The following is a 21,816-nucleotide window of genomic DNA, read 5'->3' on the forward strand; positions in this document are numbered from 1 at the left end:
TGGGGGTGGCATGGGGATATGGCATAGGGATGTGGCATAGGACATGGGGTGGCATAGGGACATGGGGTGGCAAGGGATGTGGCATGGGGATACAGGGTGGCATGGGAATGTGGCATGGGACATGGTATGGGGACATGGGGGTGGCGTGGGGGATGTGGCATGGGAACATGGCATGGGGACAGGGGTGGCGTGAGGATGTGACACAGGGACATGGGGTGGCATGGGGATGTGGCATGGGGATGCAGGGTGGCATGGGAATGTGGCATAGGGAGATGAGGTGGCATGCGGATATGGGGTGGCATGGGGATATGGGGTGGCATGGGAATTGGGGCATGGGGACATGGGAATGTGGCATGGGGACATGGTATGGGATATGGGATGGCATGGAATGTGGCATGGGGACATGGGATGGCATGGGGACATGGCATGGGGACATGGGGTGGCATGGGGATGTGGCATGGGGATACAGGGTGGCATGGGGATGTGACACAGGGTCATGGGGTGGCATGGGGACATGGCATGGGGACATGGGGTGGCATGGGAATGTGACACAGGGACATGGGGTGGCAGGGGGATGTGGCATGGAGATACAGGGTGGCATGGGAGATGTGGCATGGGGACAGGGGGTGGCTTGGGGACATGGCATGGGGATATGGGTGGCATGGGGACATGACACAGGGACATTGGGTGGCATGGGGGATGTGGCATGGGGACATGAGGTGGCATGGGGATATGGGGTGGGAACAGAGGTGGCATGGGAATGTGGCATAGGGACAAGGGGTGGCATGGGAATGTGGCATGGGGACATGGCATGGGGATACAGGGTGGCATGGGGGATGTGGCATGGGGACATGGCATGGGACTATGGGGTGACATGGGAATGTGACATAGGGACATGGGGTGGCTTGGGAATGTGCATGGGGACATGGCATGGGGATACGGGATGGCATGGGGACATGAGGTGGCATGGGAGCATGGGGGGACATGGCATACGGATATGGGGGTGACATGGCGGGGGACATGGCATGGGGGATGTGGCTTGGGGACATGTGACATGGGGGTGTGGGGTGGCATGGGGGGGATGTGATATGGGGGACAGGGCATGGGGACATCTGGTGGCCTAGGAGGACATGGCATGGAGGGAGGTGGCATGGGGACATGGCATGGGCATGTGGAGTGGCATGGGGACATCTGGTGGCACGAGGGGGACATGACCTGGAGGACACGGCATGGGGGACATGGGGTGGCATGGGGACATTGGGGGGGGGTACAACATGGTCGGGGGGGACCCGCATTGGGGACAAGGACATGGCGAGGAGGGGGACATGGGACCCTGTGGCTCAGGGGACAAGTGGGGACCCCAACTGGGGACACGGGGAGCAGAGCTGCAGGAATCTCCCTCCCCCCCGCCCCGGACGCCTGGGCCCCTCCAGTGACCCCGACTCTGTCACCATGTGGGGCAGCCCCCGGGCGGCCCCTGCCCGGCCCGGACGCCTGGGCCCCTCGTCCCGTTCCTGCTGCCCCTCCCCCTGCTGCTGCCGCCGCTGCTGCGCTGAGGCCGCACACGCGTGTGCAAAGGGGTGACACGTGTGGGACTGCCCCGGCACACGCGTGTGCAAAGGGATGAGACGTGTGGGACTGCCCTGGCACACGCGTGTGCAAAGGGCTGACACGCGTGGGACTGTCCCGGCACACGCGTGTGCAAAGGGGCTGACGCATGTGGGACTGCCCTGGCACACGCGTGTGCAAAGGGGTGACACACGTGGGACTGCCCTGGCACACACGTGTGCAAAGGGCTGACGCATGTGGGACTTCCTGGCACACGTGTGTGTAAAGGGATGACACACGTGGGACTGCCCTGGCACACACATGTGCAAAGGGCTGACACACGTGGGACTGCCCTGGCACACACGTGTGCAAAGGGCTGACGCATGTGGGACTTCCTGGCACATGCGTGTGCAAGGGGTGGGCACATGTGGGACTGCCCCGGCACATGCGTGTGCAAAGGGCTGACACACATGGAACTGCCCCAGCACACGCGTGTGCAAAGGGGTGACACATGTGGGACTGCCCCGGCACACGCGTGTGCAAAGGGATGACACACGTGGACCTGTCCCGGCACAGCCGTGTGCAAAGGGGTGACACGTGTGGGACTGCCCCGGCACACGCGTGTGCAAAGGGCTGACGCATGTGGGACTGCCCCGGTACACGCGTGTGCAAAGGGCTGACACGTGTGGGACTTCCTGGCACATGCGTGTGCAAGGGGTGGGCACATGTGGGACTGCCCCGGCACATGCGTGTGCAAAGGGCTGACACACATGGAACTGCCCAGCACACGCGTGTGCAAAGGGCTGACACGTGTGGGCCTTCCTGGCACACGTGTGTGCAAAGGGATGACACACGTGGGACTGCCCTGGCACACACATGTGCAAAGGGCTGATGCATGTGGGGCTTCCTGGCACACGTGTGTGCAAAGGGGTGACACGCGTGGCATTGCCCTGGCACACACGTGTGCACCCAGGGTTGGGTGTGCGCTTGCACACATGTGCGTGCCACAGTGCACAGCTTGCACGTGTGCAAGCTCTGGGGCACACTGCAAACGTGTGCGTGCTCCAGTGCCTGTTGCACACGCATGTGTGTGCTTCAGGGCTTGCACATGTGTGCATGCACTGAGGCACACTGCACACGCGTGTGCACACTCTACTGCCCATTGCACGCACGCGTGCGCCCTGGAGGTCATTGCACACGGATGCACATCCCGGAGCACCTTGCACATGTGTGCAAGCACCAGAACACATTGCACACACGTGTGCACACTCTAGTGCCTGTTGCACATGTGTGTGCGCCCTGGGGGACATTGCACAAGTGTGCACATCCCAGAGCACCTTGCACACGTGTGCAAGCGCTGGAAGACATCACACATGCGTGTGCACACTCTAGTGCCTGTTGCACACATGTGTGCACCCTGGAGGTCATTGCACACGTGCGCACACCCCAGAGCACCTTGTACACGTGCTCCTGGGGCCCCTTGCACACGCATGTGCACGTGTGGGGATCCGTGTGCACAAAGCCGGCTGTGCAGGTGGCCGCTCGCACACACGTGTGCAAGGGCTCCAAAACCTCCAATGTGGGGGCTTGTGATGGAGAGGGAAGGTATAGAGGCTATAGGTGACCCATGGGGGGGCTATAGGGCCCATGGGAGCTATAGGGGGCTGCATGGGGGCTATAGGGGACCCACGGGGGGGGCTATAGGGTGGGCATGGGGGTGCATGGGGGGGTGCATGGGGGCTATTAGGTGCATGGGGCCTATAGGGGACCCATGGGGGGGCTATAGGGTGGGCATGGAGGGTATGGGGGGTGCATGGGGCCTATAGGGGACCTGTGGGTTGTATGGGGAGCTATGGGGCCATAAGTGGTTTGTGGGGTGCACGGGGGCTATAGGGGGATGCATGGGGGCTACAGGGGATAAATGGGGACTCTAGGGGCTGCATGGGAGGTATAGGGGACCCATGGCGGGGTATGGGGAGCTATGGGGCTATAAGGGGGTTTGTGAGTGCATGGGGGCTATAGGGGATAAATGGGGGCTATAGGGGGTGCATTGGGGCTATAGGGGGACCCATGGGGGCTATAAGGGGATGCATGGGAGCTATAGGGGACCCATGGGGGTATAGGGAGATATGAAGCCATAAGGGGTTTTGCGGGGCCGGGGGGTGCATGGGGGCTATGGGGCAGGGTATATGGGGCTACATATGGGGAGGCCCATGGAGTATGTGGGGAGGGAGGGGGTTATGGGACCCCTAAGGGGTTTGGGGGGGCCCTATGGGATGTATGGGGGGTGGGTGCAGGGGGGCATGACCCCCCCCCAAACCCCTCCCCTGCAAGTCCCCCCTCCCCCCGCAGAGGGGGCCCAGGCGTCCGGGTGGCCAAATCGACCCCCCCGGCCAGATTAGGATGGAGGGAGCAGCCTTTTGGTGGGGGGGGGGGGAGATGAGGGTGGTTTGGGGGGGTTAGGGGCTTTTTGGGGGGGTTTTGTGGTCATTTGAGGGGCATAGAGTCATTTGGGGGGCACTTTGGAGGCTCTTTGGGGGCATTTGGGGTTATTTGGGGCATTTGGGGGCCCTTTGGGTCTGTTTGGGGGCATTGGGGGGCATTTAGGGGCATTTGGAGGTGGTTGGGGGCATTTGGGAGCAACTAGGGTCTGTTTGCGGGGATTTGGGGGGGCATTGGGGGGATTTGGGGGCTGTTTGGGCTGTTGGGGGCATTTGGGGCTCTTTTGGGGGACTTGGGGGCCACTTAGAGGCATTTGAGGGCTCTTTTGGGGAGTTCAGGGGCATTTGGGGTCCCTTTGGGGCTGTTTGGGGGTATTTGGGGGCCATTTGGGGGAACTTGGGCCATTTGGGGGAATTTGCGGGCCAACTGGGGGCATTTGGGGGCTATTTGGGGCTGTTTGGGGGGATTGGGGGCATTTAGAGGAATTTGAGAGCTGTTTTGGGGGCATTTGGGGCTGTTTGGGGGATTGGGGACATTTTGAGGCATTTGGGGGGGGTTAGGGAGCTTAGGGGTATTTGGGGGCATGTGGAGTCTATTTGGGGCTGTTCGGGGAGATTTGGGGGGCATTTGGGGGCTGTTTGGGGGAACTTGGGGCATTTGGGGGCCATTTGGGGCTGTTTGAGGGGATTTGGGGGCCATTTAGTGGCATTTGGGGGCTATTTGGGGCTGTCTGGGGGATTTGGGGGCTGTTTGGGGGACCTGGGGGTATTTGGGAGCCATTTGGGGGGATTTGCAGGCGCTGGGTGCACTTAGGGCTGTTTGGGGGCCATTTGGGGGTATTTGGGAGCCATTTGGTGGGATTTGGGGGCTGTTGGGGGCACTTGGGGCATTTGGGGGCCATTTGGGGCCGTTTCGGGGCCGTTTCCGGGTGTTTCTGAGCGGTTGTGGCGCAGACAACATGGAGGAGGCGGAGCGGCAGTGGCGCCTCGAGTTCCACCGCTGGAGCTCCTACATGATGCGCTGGAAGAGCCAGTTCGAGCACTACAGCCGCCAGGACCGGTGCGCCGAGCTGTGAGGGGCGGCAACACCCGCAGCGACAGCCGCAGCGACACCCGCAGCGACACTGCTACCAACACCGGCACTGACATCGCTACCTACACTGGCACTGACATCGCTACCTACATCGGCAACAGCGTCAACACCGCTACCAACACTGGCACTGGCATCATTACCAACACCGGCACTGACATCGCTGCCTACACCCACAACGCATCAACACCGCTACCAACACCAACACTGACATTGACATTGCTACCAACACCTCTGCCTACACTGGCATCAACACTGCTACCAATACCGGCACCGATACTGGTACCGACACCACTACCAACACCGATACTGACACTGACATTGCTGCCGACATCTCTGCCTACACCGGCATCAACACTGCTACCAACACCGGCACCGACACTGTCAATGGCACCAACACTGCTACCAACACTGCTATCGACACCGGCAGCGCTACCAACACCGGCGCTGGCACCAGCACCGCCAGCGTCACTGTCACTGCCACCAACACCGCTACCAACACCGGCACCACCCCCAACAGCGTCACCGTCACCGTCACCGTCCCCAAATGGACCCTCGTGTGTCGCCCCCCCGGACTGACCCAGAGCCAAAGTCTCCCCCCCCGGGTCCTCCCAGTGTCCCCCTCTGGTGTCCCCAGGTGTCCCCAAGTGTCCCTGGACCCCCCAGTGCCTCCCAGGGTCCCCCTGTAGCCCAGGACCCCCCTCAATATCCATAGGGGTCCCCAATATCCCAGGAGATGCCCCCAAAAAACAGGACCCCCCCCAGTATCCACGGGGTCTCCCATATCCTAGGGACCCCCCATTAGCCATAGGGGCCCCCTATATCCCAGCCCCCCAATATCCCTGGGCCCCCCCAATATCCATGCCCGCCTCCCATACTCTGCACCCCCCATATATCTATAGGGTTCCCTTTCACCCCAAAACCCGGTGCCTCCCCTCCAAACTTCAGGGTCCTCCAAATCCTTCCCCCCCCTCCCCTCCCCATATCATGGGGGTCCCTCATATCCCGGGCGGGAGGGGATGGATTGGGGGGAAGGGCATCCAGGACCCCCCCTTCACCGCCCCCCCCATGTCGCGTTATTTTTAAAGATAAAATTAATAAAAAGGGGCCCCAGATCCAGCTGCGGCGCCGCTTTTTTGGGGGCCCGGAGGCAGGACGGGGCCCAGGCGTCCTGGGGTCCACAGGAGCCCTCCAGGACCCGTATGGGCTCCACGGAGGCCCTCAATGGCCCCACAGAGCATGTCTGGGCCCATATGGAGCCCATATAGCCCACCAGGGCCCATAGGGGATCCGTGGAGGCTCTCAATGGCCTCATAGAGCATGTCCGGGCCCATATGGAGCCCATATAGCCCCCCAGGGCCCATATGGGCTCCTTGGGGGCCCTCAATGGCTCTGTAGAGCATGTCCAGGCCCATATGGAGCCCGTATAGCCCACCAGGGCCCGTATGGGCTCCGCGGAGGCCCTCCATGGCCCCGTAGAGCATGTCCGGGCCCATATGGAGCCCATATAGCCCACCATGGCCCGTATGGGCTCCGTGGAGGCCCTCATGGGGCCTGTAGAGTCCAACAGGACCCTTATGGGCCTCATGGAGGCCCTAATGAGCCTCATGGAGGCCCTCAATGGCCCCGTAGAGCATGGCCGGGCCCATATGGAGCCCATATAGCCCCCCAGGGCCCGTATGGGCTCCTTGGGGGCCCTCAATGGCTCTGTAGAGCATGTCCAGGCCCATATGGAGCCCGTATAGCCCACCAGGGCCCGTATGGGCTCCGCGGAGGCCCTCATGGGGCCTGTAGAGTCCAACAGGACCCTTATGGGCCTCATGGAGGCCCTTATGAGCCTCATGGAGGCCCTCAATGGCCCCGTAGAGCATGGCCGGGCCCATATGGAGCCCATATAGCCCACCAGGACCCATATGGACTCCATGGAGGCCCTCAATGGCCCCATAGAGCATGTTGGGGCCCATATGGAGCCCATATAGCCCACCAGGGCCCGTATGGGCTCCGCGGAGGCCCTCATGGGGCCTGTAGAGTCCATCAGGGCCCTTACAAGCCTCAGGGAGGCCCTAATGAGCCTCACGGAGGCCCTCAATGGCCCTGTAGAGCGTGTCGGGGCCCATATGGAGGCCATATAGCCCGCCAGGACTTATATGGGTTCCAAGGAGGCCCTCATGGGGCCTGTAGAGTCCACCAGGGCCCATATGGGCCTTGTGGAGGCCCTCCTCAGCCTCACGGAGGCACTCAGTGGCCCCGCAGAGCATGTTGGGGCCCATATGGAGCCCATATAGCCCACTGGGGCCCATATGGGTTTCACAGAGGCTCTCAGTGGCCCCGTAGAGCATGTCCGGGCCCATATGGAGCCCATATAGCCCACTAGGGCCCGTATGGGCTCCGCGGAGGCCCTCAATGGCCCCGTAGAGCATGTCTGGGCCCATATGGAGCCCATATAGCCCACTGTGGCCCATATGGGTTCCGTGGATGCCCTCATGGGGCCCGTAGAGTCCAACAGGACCCTTATGGGCCTCGCGGAGGCCCTCACGAGCCTCGTGGAGGCCCTCAATGGCCCCGTAGAGCTTGTCCGGGCCCGTATGGAGCCCATATAGCCCACCAGGACCCATATGGACTCCACGGAGGCCCTCATGGGGCCTGTAGAGTCCAACAGGACCCTTATGGGCCTCATGGAGGCCCTCAGTGGCCCCGTAGAAAATGTCTGGGCCCATATGGAGACCATATAGCCCGCCATGCCCTGTATAGGCTCCACGGAGGCCCTTATAGGGCCTGTAGAGTGCAACAGGACCCTTATGGGCCTCATGGAGGCCCTAATGAGCCTCATGGAGGCCCTCAATGGCCCCATAGAGCATGTCCGGGCCCATATGGAGCCCGTATAGCCCACCAGGGCCCTTATGGGCTCCGCGGAGGCCCTCAATGGTCCCATAGGAGGAAGGGGGGGTCCTATAGGCGGGGAGGGGGGGGCGGGTTTTGTAGCAGTTTGGGGGGTTTTGGGTTTTTTTTTTTTTTTTCTTTTTTTTTTACTGCTCTCGCGAGATTTCGCTTCCCGCGGGAGGGGCGGGGCCTCGGCCGTCATGGCGGCGCCCATGGAGGAAGGTGCGTGGGGGCGGGGGGGGTCCCGGGGCTCCCCGTGGGGGGGGCTCGGACGCCGGGGCCCCCGGCCGCGCTGACCCCCCCCCTCCCCCCCCGCAGCTCCCGGCGAGGGGCGGGGCCCGGAGGAGCCGCTGGAGCCCGAGGAGGAGCCGTGAGTGCCCCGGACGCCGGGGCCCCTCCGGACCCGGGACCCCCAATTCCCCCCCTGGGACCCCCCAGATGCCCCCCCGGGACCCCCAGATGCCCTCGGGACCCCCAATTCCCCCCCCGGGACCCCCAATTCCCCCCCCGGGACCCCGAGGTGCCCCCCGGGACCCCCCAATTCCCCCCTCAGGACCCCCAAATCCCCCCCGGGACCCCCAATTCCCCCCCGGGACCCCCAGATGCCCCCCGGGACCCCCCCCGGCACCCAAGGGGGCTCCCAATGTCCCGGGGGGGGCCCTGGAGCACCCAGTGCCCCCCCCCCAGCTCCCGCCCAGACCCTATAGATCCCTCCAACCCTGCCCGCCCCTCCCTGCTCCGGGGACCTATGGGCCCCTATGGACCCCTGGGACACCCAAATATCCCCTACAACCCCCCCCTCCAGAACCTATGAACCCCTATGGACCCCTGGGACCCCCCAACACCCCAGAACCCCCCCTGGAACCCATGGGCCCCTATGGACTCCTGGGACCCCCCAACACCCTTGGAATCCCCCCCGGAACCTATGGACCCCTGGGACCCCCAAATATCCCCAACGACCCCCCCACCCCAAGCACCCTATGGGCCCCTTAAACATCCAGGGAACCCCCCCCAGCACCCTATGGGCCCCCCACATCCCCCCCAGCACCCTATGGACCCCCCTACATCCCCCCAAGCATCCTATGGGCCCCCAGCACCTTATAGGCTCCCTGCACCCCCCAGCTCCCTATAAGCCTTCCCTATACCCCCGAGCACCCTATGGGCCCCCCACATCCCCCCAGCACCCTATGGGCCCTGGCAGCCCCGTATGGGCCCCCCACTTCCCCGCAGCACCCTATGGGCCCCCCTAGCACCCTATGGGCCCCCACATCCCCCCCAGCACCCTATGGGCCCCCCTAGCACCCTATGGGCCCCCCTAGCACCCTATGGGCCCCCACATCCCCCCCAGCACCCTACGGGTCCCCGCAGCACCCTATGGCCCCCATATACCCCCTAGCACCCTATGGGCCCCCTACTTCCTCGCAGCACCCTATGGGCCCCCACAGCACCCTATGGGCCCCTACATGCCCCCAGTACCCTATAGGCTCCCTGCACCCCCCCAGCTCCCTATAGGCGCCCACATCCCCCCCCAGCACCCTATGGGTTCCCCGCATCCCCCCAGCACCCTATGGGTTCCCCGCATCCCCCCAGCACCCTATGGGCTCCCTGCACCCCCCCAGCTCCCTATAGACCCCCATATACCCCCCAGCACCCTATGGGGCCCCCCAGCACCCTATGGGCCTCCCCCTTCCCCCCCAGCACCCTATAGGCCCCCATATCCCCCCCAGCACCCTATGGCCCCCCCCTCGCCGTGACATCTCGGCGTGGGGGGGTCCCGCAGGCCGCCCCCGCCCCCGGAGCTGCTCCGGGCGCCGCAGCTGGTGGCCGAGGGGCGACGGGAATTCGAGCGGCGGCCGGAGAATTTCCTCAAGGGCTGCGTGTGGTGAGCGGGAGCGGGGCCCGGACGCCTGGGCCCCGGGGGGGACACAACCCTTGGACCCCCCTTGTCAATGGGAGGGGGTACCCGGACGCCTGGGCCCCTGGGGGGACAAAGCCCCTGGACCCCCCTTGTCAATGGGAGGGGGTACCCGGACGCCTGGGCCCCTGGAGGGAAGGGAGGGGGAGGTTGAATTACCCGGACGCCTGGGCCCCGGGGGGGACAAAGCCCTTGGACCCCCCTTGTCAATGGGGAGGGGGTACTCGGACGCCTGGGCCCTGGGGGGGACACAGCCCTTGGACCCCCCTTGTCAATGGGAGGGGGTACCCGGACGCCTGGGCCCCTGGGGGGACAAAGCCCCTGGACCCCCCTTGTCAATGGGAGGGGGTACCCGGACGCCTGGGCCCCTGGAGGGAAGGGAGGGGGAGGTTGAATTACCCGGACGCCTGGGCCCCGGGGGGGACAAAGCCCTTGGACCCCCCTTGTCAATGGGGAGGGGGTACTCGGACGCCTGGGCCCTGGGGGGGACACAGCCCTTGGACCCCCCTTGTCAATGGGAGGGGTTACCCGGACGCCTGGGCCCCTGGGGGGACAAAGCCCTTGGATCCCCCTTGTCAATGGGAGGGGGTACCCGGACACCTGGGCCCCTGGAGGGAAGGGAGGGGGAGGTTGAATTACCCGGACGCCTGGGCCCTGGGGGGACAAAGCCCCTGGACCCCCTCCTTGTCAATGGGAGGGGGTACCCGGACGCCTGGGCCCCCCTTATCTATGAGAGGGGGGTACCCGGACACCTGGACCCCCTGGAGGGAAAGGAGGGGGGAGATTGGGGTACCCGGACACCTGGGCCCCTGAGGGGACGAAGCCCCTGGACCCCCCTTGTCAATGGGGAGCGGGTACCCGGACGCCTGGGCCCCTGGGGGGACCAAGTCCCTGGACCCCCCTTGTCAATGGGAGGGGGGCACCCGTCGCCTGGGCCCCTGAGGGGACAAAGGCCCTGGACCCCCTTGTCTATGGGGAGGGGGTACTTGGACGCCTGGGCCCTGGGGGGGACAAAGCCCCTGGACCCCCCTTGTCTATGCGAGGGGGTACCCGGACGCCTGGGCCCCTGGAGGGAAGGGAGGCAGGAGATTGGGGGAGCCGGACGCCTGGGCCCCTGTGGGGACAAAGCCCCTGGACCCCCCTTGTCAATGGGAGGGGGTTACCCGGACGCCTGGGCCCCGGTAGGTGGGGGTGGAGGTGGGGGGTTGTGCGGAGGCTGGGGGCGGGTTGCAGCCTCCCGGACGCCTGGGCCCCTGCAGGGCCCCCGACGGCTCCTGCCTGCTGAGCTGCAGCGACGACAACACCCTGCGGGTCTTCGAGCTGCCCCCCCGGCTGGGGGGGGACGCGGGGGGGGCCCTGCCCGAGCTGGTACTTGGAGGGGCTGAGGATTGGGGGGGGTCACGGGGGGCTTGGGGGGGGCTTTGAGGGGGTGTTTGGGGGCCCATGGGGGGTGCTGGGGGGTATCTGGGGTGTTTAAGGGGGGCCTGAGGGGGCCCTGGGGGGGGTTTAGCACCCCCATAGGGTGGGGGTCCCATAGGGTGCTGGGGCGATGTGGGGGGCCCATAGGGTGCTGGGGGGATGTGGAGGGCCTATAAGGTCCTGGGGGGGGTCCCTGGATTTTTAAGGGGCCCATATGTTCCTGGGGGGGGGGCATGGGGAGGGGGGGGTCATAGGGGATATTTGGGGGTCCCAGGGGTCCATAGGGGCCCTTGGGTTCCGGGTGGGGGGTTCTGGGGTGTTGAGGAGTCCCAGGGGTCCATAGGTTCCGGGGTGGGGGGGGGGGGGCAAGTTCCGGGCTGTTGGGGAGTCCCAGGGGTCCATAGGGGTCCATAGGTTCCAGGGGGGGGGTTCTGGGGTGTTGGGGGGGTCCCAGGGGTCCATAGGGGTTCCTAGGTTCTGGAGGGGGGGGTTGTAGGGGATATTTGGGGGTGCCAGGGGTCCATAGGGGCCCATAGGTCCCCGGAGCAGGGAGGGGCGGGCAGGGTTGGAGGGATCTATAGGGTCCGGGCGGGAGCTGGGGGGGGGGACACTGGGTGCTCCAGGGGCTCCCCGGGACATTGGGAGCCCCCTTGGGTGCCTGGGGGGTCCCCGGGGGGCATCTGGGGGTCCCGGGGGGTGCCTGGGGGTCCTGGAGGGGTCGGGGGTCCCGGGGGGCGTCTAGGGGTCCCGGGGGGGGTCTGGGGGACCCGGGGGGTGTCCGGGTGGTCCCGGCGGGGGTCGGGGGTCCCGGGGGGGTCTGGGGGACCCGGGGGGGGGGAATTGGGAGTCCCGGGGGGTGTCTGGGGGGTCCCAGGGGGCATCTGGGGGTCCCCGGGGGTGTCTGGGTGGTCCCGGGGGGCGTCTGGGGGTCCGGGTGGTCCCGGGGGGTCCCGGGGGGCATCTGGGGCTCCCAGGGGGGTTCTGGGTGGTCCCGGGGGGTCTCGGGGATCCCGGGGGTGTCGCAGCCCCCCCGGGTGCCCGGGCAGGAGGGACCCAGGCGTCCGGGCGCAGGTGCCGGCCCTGCGGGTGCCCGAGGGCGACGGCGTCTACGACTACGGCTGGCTGCCCCCGATGGCGTCGGCGCGGCCCGAGAGCTGCCTGTGCGGGGACACCGGGGACACTGGGGGGGCACTGGGGTTATTGGGGGGCACCGGGGTTATTGGGGATACTGAGGGGGCACTGGGGTTATTTGGGACACTGGAAGTTGTTGGGGACACTGGGGGTTCTTGGAGGCACTGGGCGCTATTGGGGACCCTGGGGGTTCTTGGGGGCATTGGGGGACCCCTGGGATTACTGGGGACAATGAGGGGGGCACTGGGGTTATTGGGGACACTGAGGGGGCATTGTGGGGCACTGGAAGGTATTGGGGGCACTGGGGTTATTGGGGACACTGAGGGGGCACTGGGCACTATTGGGGACCCTGGGGGTTATTGGGAGCACTGGGGGTTCTTGGGGACACTGGGCATTATTGGCACTGGGGGTTATTGGGGGGCACTGGGGTTATTGAGGGCACTGAGGGGGCACGAGGGGCATTGGGGGGCACTGGAAGGTGTTGGGGACACTGGGAGGGGGCACTGGGGGTTATTGGGGGCACTGGGGTTATTGGGGGCACTGGAAGTTGTTGGGGACACTGGGGGTTCTTGGAGGCACTGGGGGGGTTCTTGGGGGCACTGGGCGCCATTGGGGACCCTGGGGGTTCTTGGGGGCATTGGGGGACCCCTGGGATTACTGGGGACAATGAGGGGGGCACTGGGATTATTGGGGGCATTGGGGGGCACTGGGGGGGATTCTTGGGGGCACTGGGAGTTACTGGGGGGCACTGGAAGTTATGGGGTGGCACTAGGGTTATTGGGGACACTGAGGGGGCACTGGAAGTTATTGGGGACACTGGGGGCATTGGGGGGCACTGGGTGGGTTCTTGGGGGCACTGGGAGTTACTGGGGGGCACAGGAAGGTATTGGGGGCACTGGGGTTATTGGGGACACCGGAAGGGGGCACTGGAAGTTATTGGGGGCACTGGGGATTCTTGAGGGCATTGGGATTATTGAGAACACTGAGGGGACACTGGGGCACTGGGCGCTATTGGGGACACTGGGGGTTCTTGGGGGCACTGGGGGTGTTGGGGACACTGGGGGGCCCTGGGGGTTATTTGGGGCACTGGGCGTTATTGGGGACACTGGGGGGCACCATGGGTTATTGGGGGGCACTGGGGCCATATTGGGAGTATTGGGGGGGTTCTGGGAGCTCTCTGGGGTACTGGGAGCACTGGGTGACACTGGGAGCACTGAGTGACACGGGGGGTGCTGGGTGACACTGGGGGGGGAGGCGCAGGGTGGGAGTGCCGGGTGACATGGGGGGCGCTGGGTGTCACGGGGGGTACTGGGTGACACTGGGAGCACTGGATGGCACAGGGTGACACTGGGGGCGCTGGGTGACACCGGGTGATGCTGCGGGGCCGCGCAGGGTGGGAGCGCTGGGTGACACAGGGTGACACTGGGTGACACCTGGTGACGCTGCGGGGCCACGCAGGGTGGGGGCGCTGGGTGACACAGGGTGACACGGGGGGCGCTGGGTGACACCGGGTGACACTGTGAGGCCACACAGGGTGGGAGCGCTGGGTGACACGGGGGGCGCTGGGTGACGCCGGGTGACACTGCGGGGCCGCGCAGGGTGGCCAGCAGCAGCCGGGACAACCCCGTGCACCTCTGGGACGCCTTCGACGGGAGCCTGCGCGGCTCCTTCCGCGCCTACAACCACCTGGTGAGGGCCCCGGCGTCCGGGTGGGGGGTTCGGGGGTCCCGGGAGGGGGTGACAGGCGCTGACACCCGCCCCGTGTCCCAGGACGAGCTGGTGGCCGCGCGCAGCCTCTGCTTCTCCCCCGACGGCGCCCGGCTGTTCTGCGGCTTCGACGGCGCCGTCAGGGTGTTCGTCACCGAGCGGCCCGGGCGCCTGTGCGAGACGCGACCCACGGCCGGTGAGCGCGGGGGGACGGGGGGGGAACACGGGGGGATGTGGGGGACATGAGGGGACCAGGGGACACACGGGGGGACAGGGGTGTGTGGGGACATGGATGCTGGGGGGACACAGTGGGACCAGGGGATGCGGGTGTGCGGGGACATGTGGGGGGACAGGAGTGTGTGGGGACATGAGGTGGACATGGGGACAAGGGACACAGGTGTGTGGGGACATGTGGGGGGACAGGGGTGTGTGGGAACAAGGGGGGGGGACTCAGGGGTGTGTGGGAACACGGGTGTGGAGGGGGACACGGGTGACACGGGGGGACATGGGTGTGCAGGGACAAGGGGAGGGACAGGGGTGTGTGGGGACACATGGGGGGACACAGGGGGCCCAGGGGACACGGGTGTAGGGGGACACGTGGAGGGACCGGGGTGTGCGGAGGGGACAGGGGGACACGTTTGTGTCACACGTCCCCACATGGGTCCCGCACACGGGCACCCCAAAACACACGTGTAGGGCACCGTGTGCAGCAGGAGGGGCGGGGCTTGGAGTGGGCGGGGCTTGGGGCTCCGCATCTGCTCCCTAGGGGGTGTGGCCAGCACGTGGGGGGCGGGGCCAGGCTGTGGGGTGGTAGGGGGCGGGACTGTGATAGCAGGGGGCGGGGTCACGGCAGGGGCGGGGCCAAACACGGAGGGGAGGGGGCCGCAGTGGGGGGGCGGGGCGGGGTCCCGCCCCCTCCCCCCCAAGGCATCCGCTGACGGGCTGGTGCAGTGGGGGGGCGTGGCCAGCGCGGCCTGATTGGCTGCCTGGCGTGTAGCCCCGCCCAGGCGCTGTTGGCGTGCGGCTCCTATGGGCGGAGCCTGGGGCTGTACCCGCGCGAAGGGGGCGGGGCCGTGGCGCTGCTGCCCCCCCTGCCCTTCGCCCCCACCCACCTGCGCTTCAGCCCCGACGGGCAGCGCCTGCTCGCGGGGGGGCGCAAGGTGGGCGGGGCCTCGGGGGGCGGGGCTTGCGGGGGGAGGGCCGAGATGGGGCGTGGTCAGGGGGCAGGGGCGGGTTTGGGGGGCGGGGTTTACCTAGGGGGTGGGGTCATGGGGGCAAGGTTGGGTGGGAGGGAGGGCTGAGCTGGGGGCGGGGCCAAGGGAAGGGGTGGGTCCATAAAAGGGGGCGGGGCTAGTGGCGGGGGGTGGGATTTTCCAGAGGAGGGTGTCATGGGTTTGGGGGCACAGAGTGGGGCGGGGAGGGAGGGAGGGTGTTGGGGGCGGGGCCAAGGGAAGGGGCGGGGCCTGCAGTGCTGGGCGGAGTCTCAAGGCTTGGGGGTGGGGTCAAAGTGGGAGGGGGTGGGACCGGGCTGAGGGATGTGGCGGAGCCGGGGGGGCGTGTCCTCCTGACGGCCCCGCCCCCAGGCACAGCACATCCTGTGCTGGGACATGCGGCGCCTGGAGGAGCCGCTGGTGGCCCTGGAGCGGCCCGTGGCCACCAACCAGCGCGTCACCTTCGACCTCGACCCGTACGTGCGGGGGGGACCGGACGCCTGGGCCCCATGGCGGGGGGGGGCAGCGGGACCCCCGGCTCCTGGGATTGGGGCCACTCGGGTCCCTTTGGGGACTGTCCCCAGACACCTGGGTCCTTGGGGAGCAACGATGTCCTGGTCACCTGGGTGCGCAGCGCGGCGGTGACAATGTCCCCAAGTGCCCGGGTCCCTACATTATTGGGGGGGGAGGTGGCAGCGCCCGGACGCCTGGGCCCCCGCAGGAGCGGGCGCTTCGTGGTGAGCGGCGACTCGAGCGGCTGGGTCCGCGTTTGGGACACGGCGGCGGCGCCGGCGCCGGGGACCCCCCCGCTGCTGCCCCCCCTGCTGCGCTTCCGCGCCCTGCGCGACTGCGTCAACGGCGCCAGGTGAGGGGGGGCCCGGACCCCTGGGCCCCTGCGTGGGGGGGGCACCCAAGGATGGGGGTGCCCGGACGCCTGGGCCCGTGTATGTGGGTGCCCGGACACCTGGGCTCCTGTGTGCGGGGGGCACCCAAGGGTGGGGGGTGCCCGGACGCCTGGGCCCCTGTGTGTGGGGGGCACCCAAGGGTGAGGGTGCCCGGACACCTGGGCCCGTGTATGTGGGTGCCCGGACGCTTGGGCCCCTGTGTGTGGGGGGCACCCAAGGATGGGGGTGCCCGGACGCCTGGGCCCCTTTATAGGGGTGCCCTATGGTGGTGCCTAGACACCTGGGCCCCTGCCTGAGGGTGGCACCCAAGGGTGGGAAGCGCCCGGACACCTGGGCCCCTGTATGGGGTGTGCCCGGATGCCTGGGCCCCTGCCTAGGGGGGGCACCCAAGGGTGGGGGGCGCCTGGGCACCTGGGCCCCTCTAGGGGTGGTGGGGAACACCCGGGCACCCAAGGGTGGGGAGCACCCGGACACCTGGGCCCCTGCATGGGGGTGCCCGGATGCCTGGGCCCCTGTGTGTGGGGGGCACCCAAGGGTGGGGAGCGCCCGGACGCCTGGGCCCCTGCATGGGGGTGCCCGGACGCCTGGCGGGGGCGGGTACCAGGACACGTGGGTCCCGCATTGGGGAGGGGACTGGGGACATCAGGGGATTTGGGTGGGGGGGGGCTCCCGGACACCTGGGTCCCTGCCTGGGGGGGACCTCTTGGGTCCCTGGGAATGGGGGGGGAGCTGAGGCCGGACGCCTGGGCCCCCTGGGAATGGGGGGAAGGGAGGCCGGACGCCTGGGCCCCTCGGGAACGGCGGGATCTGAGGCCGGACGCCTGGGCCCCTCGGGAACGGGGGTAGCTGAGCCGGACGCCTGGGCCCGCAGCCTACACCCCAGCCTGCCGCTGCTGGCCACGGCATCGGGGCAGCGGCTGTTCCCGGAGCCCTGGGCCAGCGCCGAGGAGGAGGAGGAGGAGGAGGAGGCCGAAGGGCCGCCCGCCCGCGGCAACAACTGCCTGCAGCTCTGGAGCTGGGCGGGGGTAGCCACGGCCTAGCGCCGGTTGTGCAGCGGGTGTGCGCCGCCTGTGCGGGTGTGCAGGGACAGGCGCACGCAGGGTCGTGGGTGTGTGAGAGACGCGTGCGCAAGCAGGGTTGTGTGTGTGTGGCGGGGTGCGTACGTTGGGGGTTGTGGGTGAGGCTGTGCGTGTTGGGGTGTTGTGCGGGGGTTTGCCCCGCTGCCATTGAAGTGTTTGTACTCAACAACGTCTCCTTTGAGTCTCTGCCACCACCGAGCGAGTGGGGTAGCTATTCCTATACCAACAGGAATGTGGCTACACCCACACAGACACCGTGGCTTGCTCAGCTACACCTGCACACCATGTACCCCCAGCCACACCAACACCCCGGCTCCACCTGCTCTGGTGCCTCCTGCTAGGCCCCCACACCCCAACTAGCTAGAACTACACCTGCACTAACCCCAACACCCACACTGACCAGCCAACTACACCCTCAGCATCCATCTAGCTACCCCTGCACTGACCACCAACACCCACACTGACCAGCCAACTACACCCCCAGCATCCACCCAGCTACACTCACACTGGTGCCCGACTTACCCCCAGCTACAGCCCCACTGAAAACCCTGCTACACCCCCACAACACCCCAGATACCCCCATGACAACACCTCGACTGCTGCCTGTCCCGCCCCTTTCCCCTCCCGCCGGCCAATCAGGCGCCTCGCTGCCGCTGATTGACACCGCCCCCCGGCGGCCGTTGGCGGTGTTGATTGACAGCGGCACCTGGCGGGGCGGTGGCTCGCGCCCGGTCCCGCCCCGCGCGCTGTGATTGGCCGGCCGGGCGCCTCGCGCCCCGCCCCGCCGCGCTCCCATTGGCCCGCGACGTTCGTTGTCCTGTTGCCCCGGGAGACGCGGCGGTGGGTGGGGCCAGCGGCGGGAGAGCCGTTGGAGGGAGCGAGAGAGGAAGGTGGGCGGGGGGCGACTGGGGCGCAAATCGTGAGGTAAAAGGGTGTTTGGGAGGGTCTTGGGGCCAAATCGTGAGGTAAAAGGGTATTTGGGAGCATCGGGGATGCAAATCGTGGGGTAAAAGAGTGTTTGGGAATGTCGGGGGTGCGAATCGTGAGGTAAAACGGTGTTTAGGAACGTCGAGGGTGAAAATCGTGATGTAAAAGGATAGCTGGAAGGGTCTTGGGGCCAAATCGTGAGGTAAAAGGGTGTTTGGGAACGTCAGGGGTGCAAATCGTGAGGTAAATGGGTGTTTGGGAGCGTCGGGGGTGCAAATTTTGAGCTAAAAGGGTGTTTGGGGGGGTGTTGGGGCCAAATCGTGAGGTAAATGGGTGTTTGGGAGTGTCGGGGGTGCAAATCGTGAGGTAAAATGATATTTGCGAGGATTGTTGGGCCCAAATTGTGAGGTAAAGGGTGTTTGGGAGGGTTGTTGGGGCCACATCGTGAGGTAAAAGGGTGTTTGGGAGGGTCTTGGGCCCAAATCGTGAGGTAAAAGGGTGTTTGGGAGGGTTGTTGGGACCAAATCGTGAGGTAAAAGGGTGTTTGGGAGGGTTGTTGGGGCCAAATCGTAAGGTAAAAGGGTGTTTGGGAGGGTCGGAGGTGCAAATCGTAAGGTAAAAGGGCGTTTGGAAGGGTTGTTTGGGGCAAATCGTGAGGTAAAAGAGTGTTTGGAAGGGTTGTGGGTGCAAATCGTGAAGTACATGGATGGCCGGGAAGGTCTGGGGGGGATCGTGGGAGGAATTCATGAGGGAAAGGGTGGCTGGAGGGGACTTGGGGAGTAACACGTGAGTGGAAAGGGCGGCTGGGGTGGGTCAGGAGGGGAATTTCTGAGGAGAAAGGGCACCTGGAGGGACATTTTGCGAGGGGATGGGGTGTTTGAGGGGTAATTTCAGAGAAGAGGCCCCGGTTAGGGGGGAAGGAAGGGCAATTTGTGAGGAAGGGGCAGCCGAGGTGGCTTGGAGGGGCAATTCGTGAGGGGAAGGGGCAGTTATGGAAACTAGAGAAGCAATATGTGAAGAGAAGGGGTAACTTGGGGGGGCAATTCATGAGCAGGAGGAATGATTGGGGGAGCTGGGGGGCAATTCATGAGGAGAAGGGACATTTGGTGGCATCAGGAAAGCGATTTGTGACAGGAAGAGGCAGTTGTGGGGGCAATTTGTGAGGAGAAAGGGTGGTTGGGAGAGTGGGGGGCAGTTCATGAGAAGAGGCAGTTGGGGAGGGTCGGTTTGGGGGGGCAGGTGGCAGCCAGGGCAAGTGAGTGGGGCAGTTGGTGACCAGAAGGGGCAGTTGGTTGGGGCTGGGCTGGGGGAAGCAGAGCGGGGAGCAGGGCAAATATGGGGGGGCAGCAGGTTGGGGGGACGGGGGCACCAAAGGCTCCCCCCAAAGCCTGTCCCTCCACAGGCGCCATGCGAGGCCGGGGCCGCGGTGCCCCGCGGGGCAGGAGGCGCCCAGGGCCGCAGCCCCCGCCGCAGGCCGAGGAGCGGAGCCGGGGCCCCTCGCCTGCCCCCCGCACCGGTACCCGGGCTGTCCCTGTCCCCAGCTCCTGGTGGCACCAGGACGTGGCACCCTGGCCATGCGGGGTGACATCCTCATCGCTGTCCCCCCCGCCAGAGCCTGTGACACCGCAGTCCCCAGAGTCCCTACAGCCCCCAGAGCCCCAGGGACCCTCAGAGCCCCTGCAGCCCCCGGGCCAGGAGGAAGAGGAGCTGGTGCCGGATCTCGCCATAGAGCAGGAGGAGGAGGAAGAGGAGGAGGATGCGGTAGGTGGGAGCCCTGAGGTGGGGGGTGGGGGGTCCTAAACTGGAGGGTGGCCCCTCTCGACCGGGTCCACAAGGACCCGGGCAGCGTGAGGCACCCGCTGCCCAGGGGGGCACCCGCCTGGCCCCCAACATCCCCCCCGCCCCAGCTCACCTGCATCCGGCGCCGCGTGGCGCTGAGCGGGCTGCGGGAGCACGAGTGGAGCGCGGAGCACGGCGCCGCCGCCGCGCGCTTCCTCCGGGACGGCGCCGCGCAGCTGCTCGCGGTCTACGTGGACCCGGCCGCGGGGCTGCAGGTGCAGCACGCCATGCCGCCGCAGGTGGGTGACACCGCGCGGTGCCAACGCGCGGGGACGCCCCGCGGGGACGCCACCCGGTGACGCCTGCCCCGCGCAGGAGCCGGAGCAGCTGGCCTTCTTCGTGCGCCTGGGCACGGAGGAGGTGGTTCCGCGCGGGTTGGCGCGGACCGTGCAGTTCGGCACGGCGCGGCGGCCCTGCCTCGAGGCGCTGCGGCGCCTGCTCGAGGCGCTGCTGCTGCCGCGCCTGCTGCGCGGAGCCGCCTGGCCCGAGAGCGTCCGCGCCGACTTCTTCGCCGAGCTCTACCACTTCATGACCTCACTGACGGGTAGGCGGCGGGTGCCCGTGCCGGGGGCTGCCACCGCCGCCACCGCGTCCCACGGGTGTCCCCTGCCCCACAGACACCTGCTCGCGCCTGCGCGGCCGCACCGTGCTCTACGTGCCCGTGGAGGCGCTGAGCATCGAGCCGCAGGTGGCCTCCACCGACCGGGCCCTGGTGCAGCGCCTGGAGCGTGAGTCCCCGCCACCCGCGCGGCCGTTCCCCGTGCGGGGACAGCGCCCGTCCCCGTGGGGACACCCCCAGCAGCGCCGCTCCCCCCGCAGCCTCCATCATCCACTGGACGCGGCAGATCAAGGAGGTTCTGCGCGCGCAGGAGGCGGTGGAGAGCCGCGAGAGCGCGGGGCCGCTCGAGGAGATCCGCTTCTGGCAGCGCCGCTGCGCCGACCTGTCGGCCGTGCGGCGGCAGCTGGGCCGGCCCGGCGTGCGGCGCCTCGAGGCCACGCTGGCGCTCGCCGCCTCCTCCTACCTGCCGCCCTTCCAGAAGCTCACGCGGCAGATCGAGGTGGGGCCGGCGGCGGTGGCACCGCGCCGGGGGCGGTGGCGCGCGGCGGTGCGGCCGTGCCAGCGGCTGCTCCCCGCCGCAGGCCAGCTCCGAGGAGGCGCGCTCCAACCTGCACTTCCTGGCCGTGCTGGAGGCGCCGTGCCGCGAGCTGCGCGCGCTGGCGCCCGCCGCGGTGCCCGCGCGCCTGCCGCACCTGCTCAGCCTCGTGCGCGTCATCTGGGTGAACTCGCCGCACTACAACTCGCGCGAGCGCATCACCGCGCTGCTGCGCAAGGTGGGGCTTGTGCTGGGGCGGGGGGCGGAACGGGGTGGTACCGCCCGCCGTCACCCCTCACCGCCGTCACCCGCAGCTGAGCAACAAGATCATCCGCCTGTGCTGCCGCCACGTGGCCTTGGACCGGCTCTTCGAGGGCTACGTGGTCTCCAGCCGCCGCTGCCTGCGTGACTGCGTGGCCTGCATGGAGGCCTGGAAGGAGAGCTACCTGCGCGCTGCCCACATGCACAACCGGTGCGCAGGGGTACCTACAGGCACCCCCGAGGGTTGCTTTTGGGCGGTGGCAGGGAGTAGAGCAGCCCCGGCCCCTTGCGACCGCCTGTGCTGGGACCTGGACCCTTCCAGCACCCCCCATTGTGGCCCCCCGGGGCGGGGGGCACCCAGGCACCCCC

The 21,816-nt window shown here is 67.0% G+C and overlaps 2 protein-coding genes across 2 annotated transcripts in view; both read left to right on the forward strand.

The window, feature by feature from the left end:
• The first annotated feature begins 8,159 nt into the window (after positions 1–8,159).
• LOC148595166 (telomerase Cajal body protein 1-like) lies at positions 8,160–17,287 on the forward strand. Its single transcript, XM_088522081.1, has 11 exons — positions 8,160–8,181; positions 8,278–8,329; positions 9,740–9,841; positions 11,134–11,242; positions 12,365–12,453; positions 14,023–14,113; positions 14,195–14,327; positions 15,083–15,291; positions 15,715–15,818; positions 16,064–16,207; positions 17,119–17,287. The coding sequence occupies exons 1-11, from the start codon at positions 8,160–8,162 to the stop codon at positions 17,285–17,287; spliced, it is 1,224 nt and encodes a 407-aa protein (XP_088378207.1).
• A 1,063-nt stretch (positions 17,288–18,350) lies between these two features.
• The window catches only part of LOC148595167 (dynein axonemal heavy chain 2-like), a gene marked incomplete at its 3' end in the record, with an annotated part of 41,537 nt that continues 38,071 nt past the window's right edge, over positions 18,351–21,816 (forward strand). Inside the window, exons 1-7 of the mRNA XM_088522082.1 lie at positions 18,351–18,368; positions 19,949–20,014; positions 20,161–20,331; positions 20,408–20,636; positions 20,710–20,820; positions 20,912–21,150; positions 21,233–21,424. Of these exons, the coding sequence (XP_088378208.1) occupies positions 18,351–18,368; positions 19,949–20,014; positions 20,161–20,331; positions 20,408–20,636; positions 20,710–20,820; positions 20,912–21,150; positions 21,233–21,424 (1,026 nt within the window). The remainder of the gene's footprint in view (positions 18,369–19,948; positions 20,015–20,160; positions 20,332–20,407; positions 20,637–20,709; positions 20,821–20,911; positions 21,151–21,232; positions 21,425–21,816) is intronic.

This window comes from Tinamus guttatus, unplaced genomic scaffold (genome assembly GCF_059628265.1).
Source record: "Tinamus guttatus ecotype Peru unplaced genomic scaffold, ASM5962826v1 Tinamus_guttatus_pri_ptg000147l, whole genome shotgun sequence".
Classification (NCBI taxonomy): Eukaryota; Metazoa; Chordata; class Aves; order Tinamiformes; family Tinamidae; genus Tinamus; species Tinamus guttatus.

What these genes read in the sequence shown, in the direction of transcription:
- LOC148595166 (XM_088522081.1), top strand. Translation starts at nt 8,160, where the DNA reads ATGGCGGCGCCCATGGAGGAAG. An exon ending in GCGCGGCCCGAGAGCTGCCT is followed by an intron (nt 12,454 to 14,022) that starts GTGCGGGGACAC and finishes GGGGCCGCGCAG; the next exon opens with GGTGGCCAGCAGCAGCCGGG. An exon ending in CGAGACGCGACCCACGGCCG is followed by an intron (nt 14,328 to 15,082) that starts GTGAGCGCGGGG and finishes GGGCTGGTGCAG; the next exon opens with TGGGGGGGCGTGGCCAGCGC.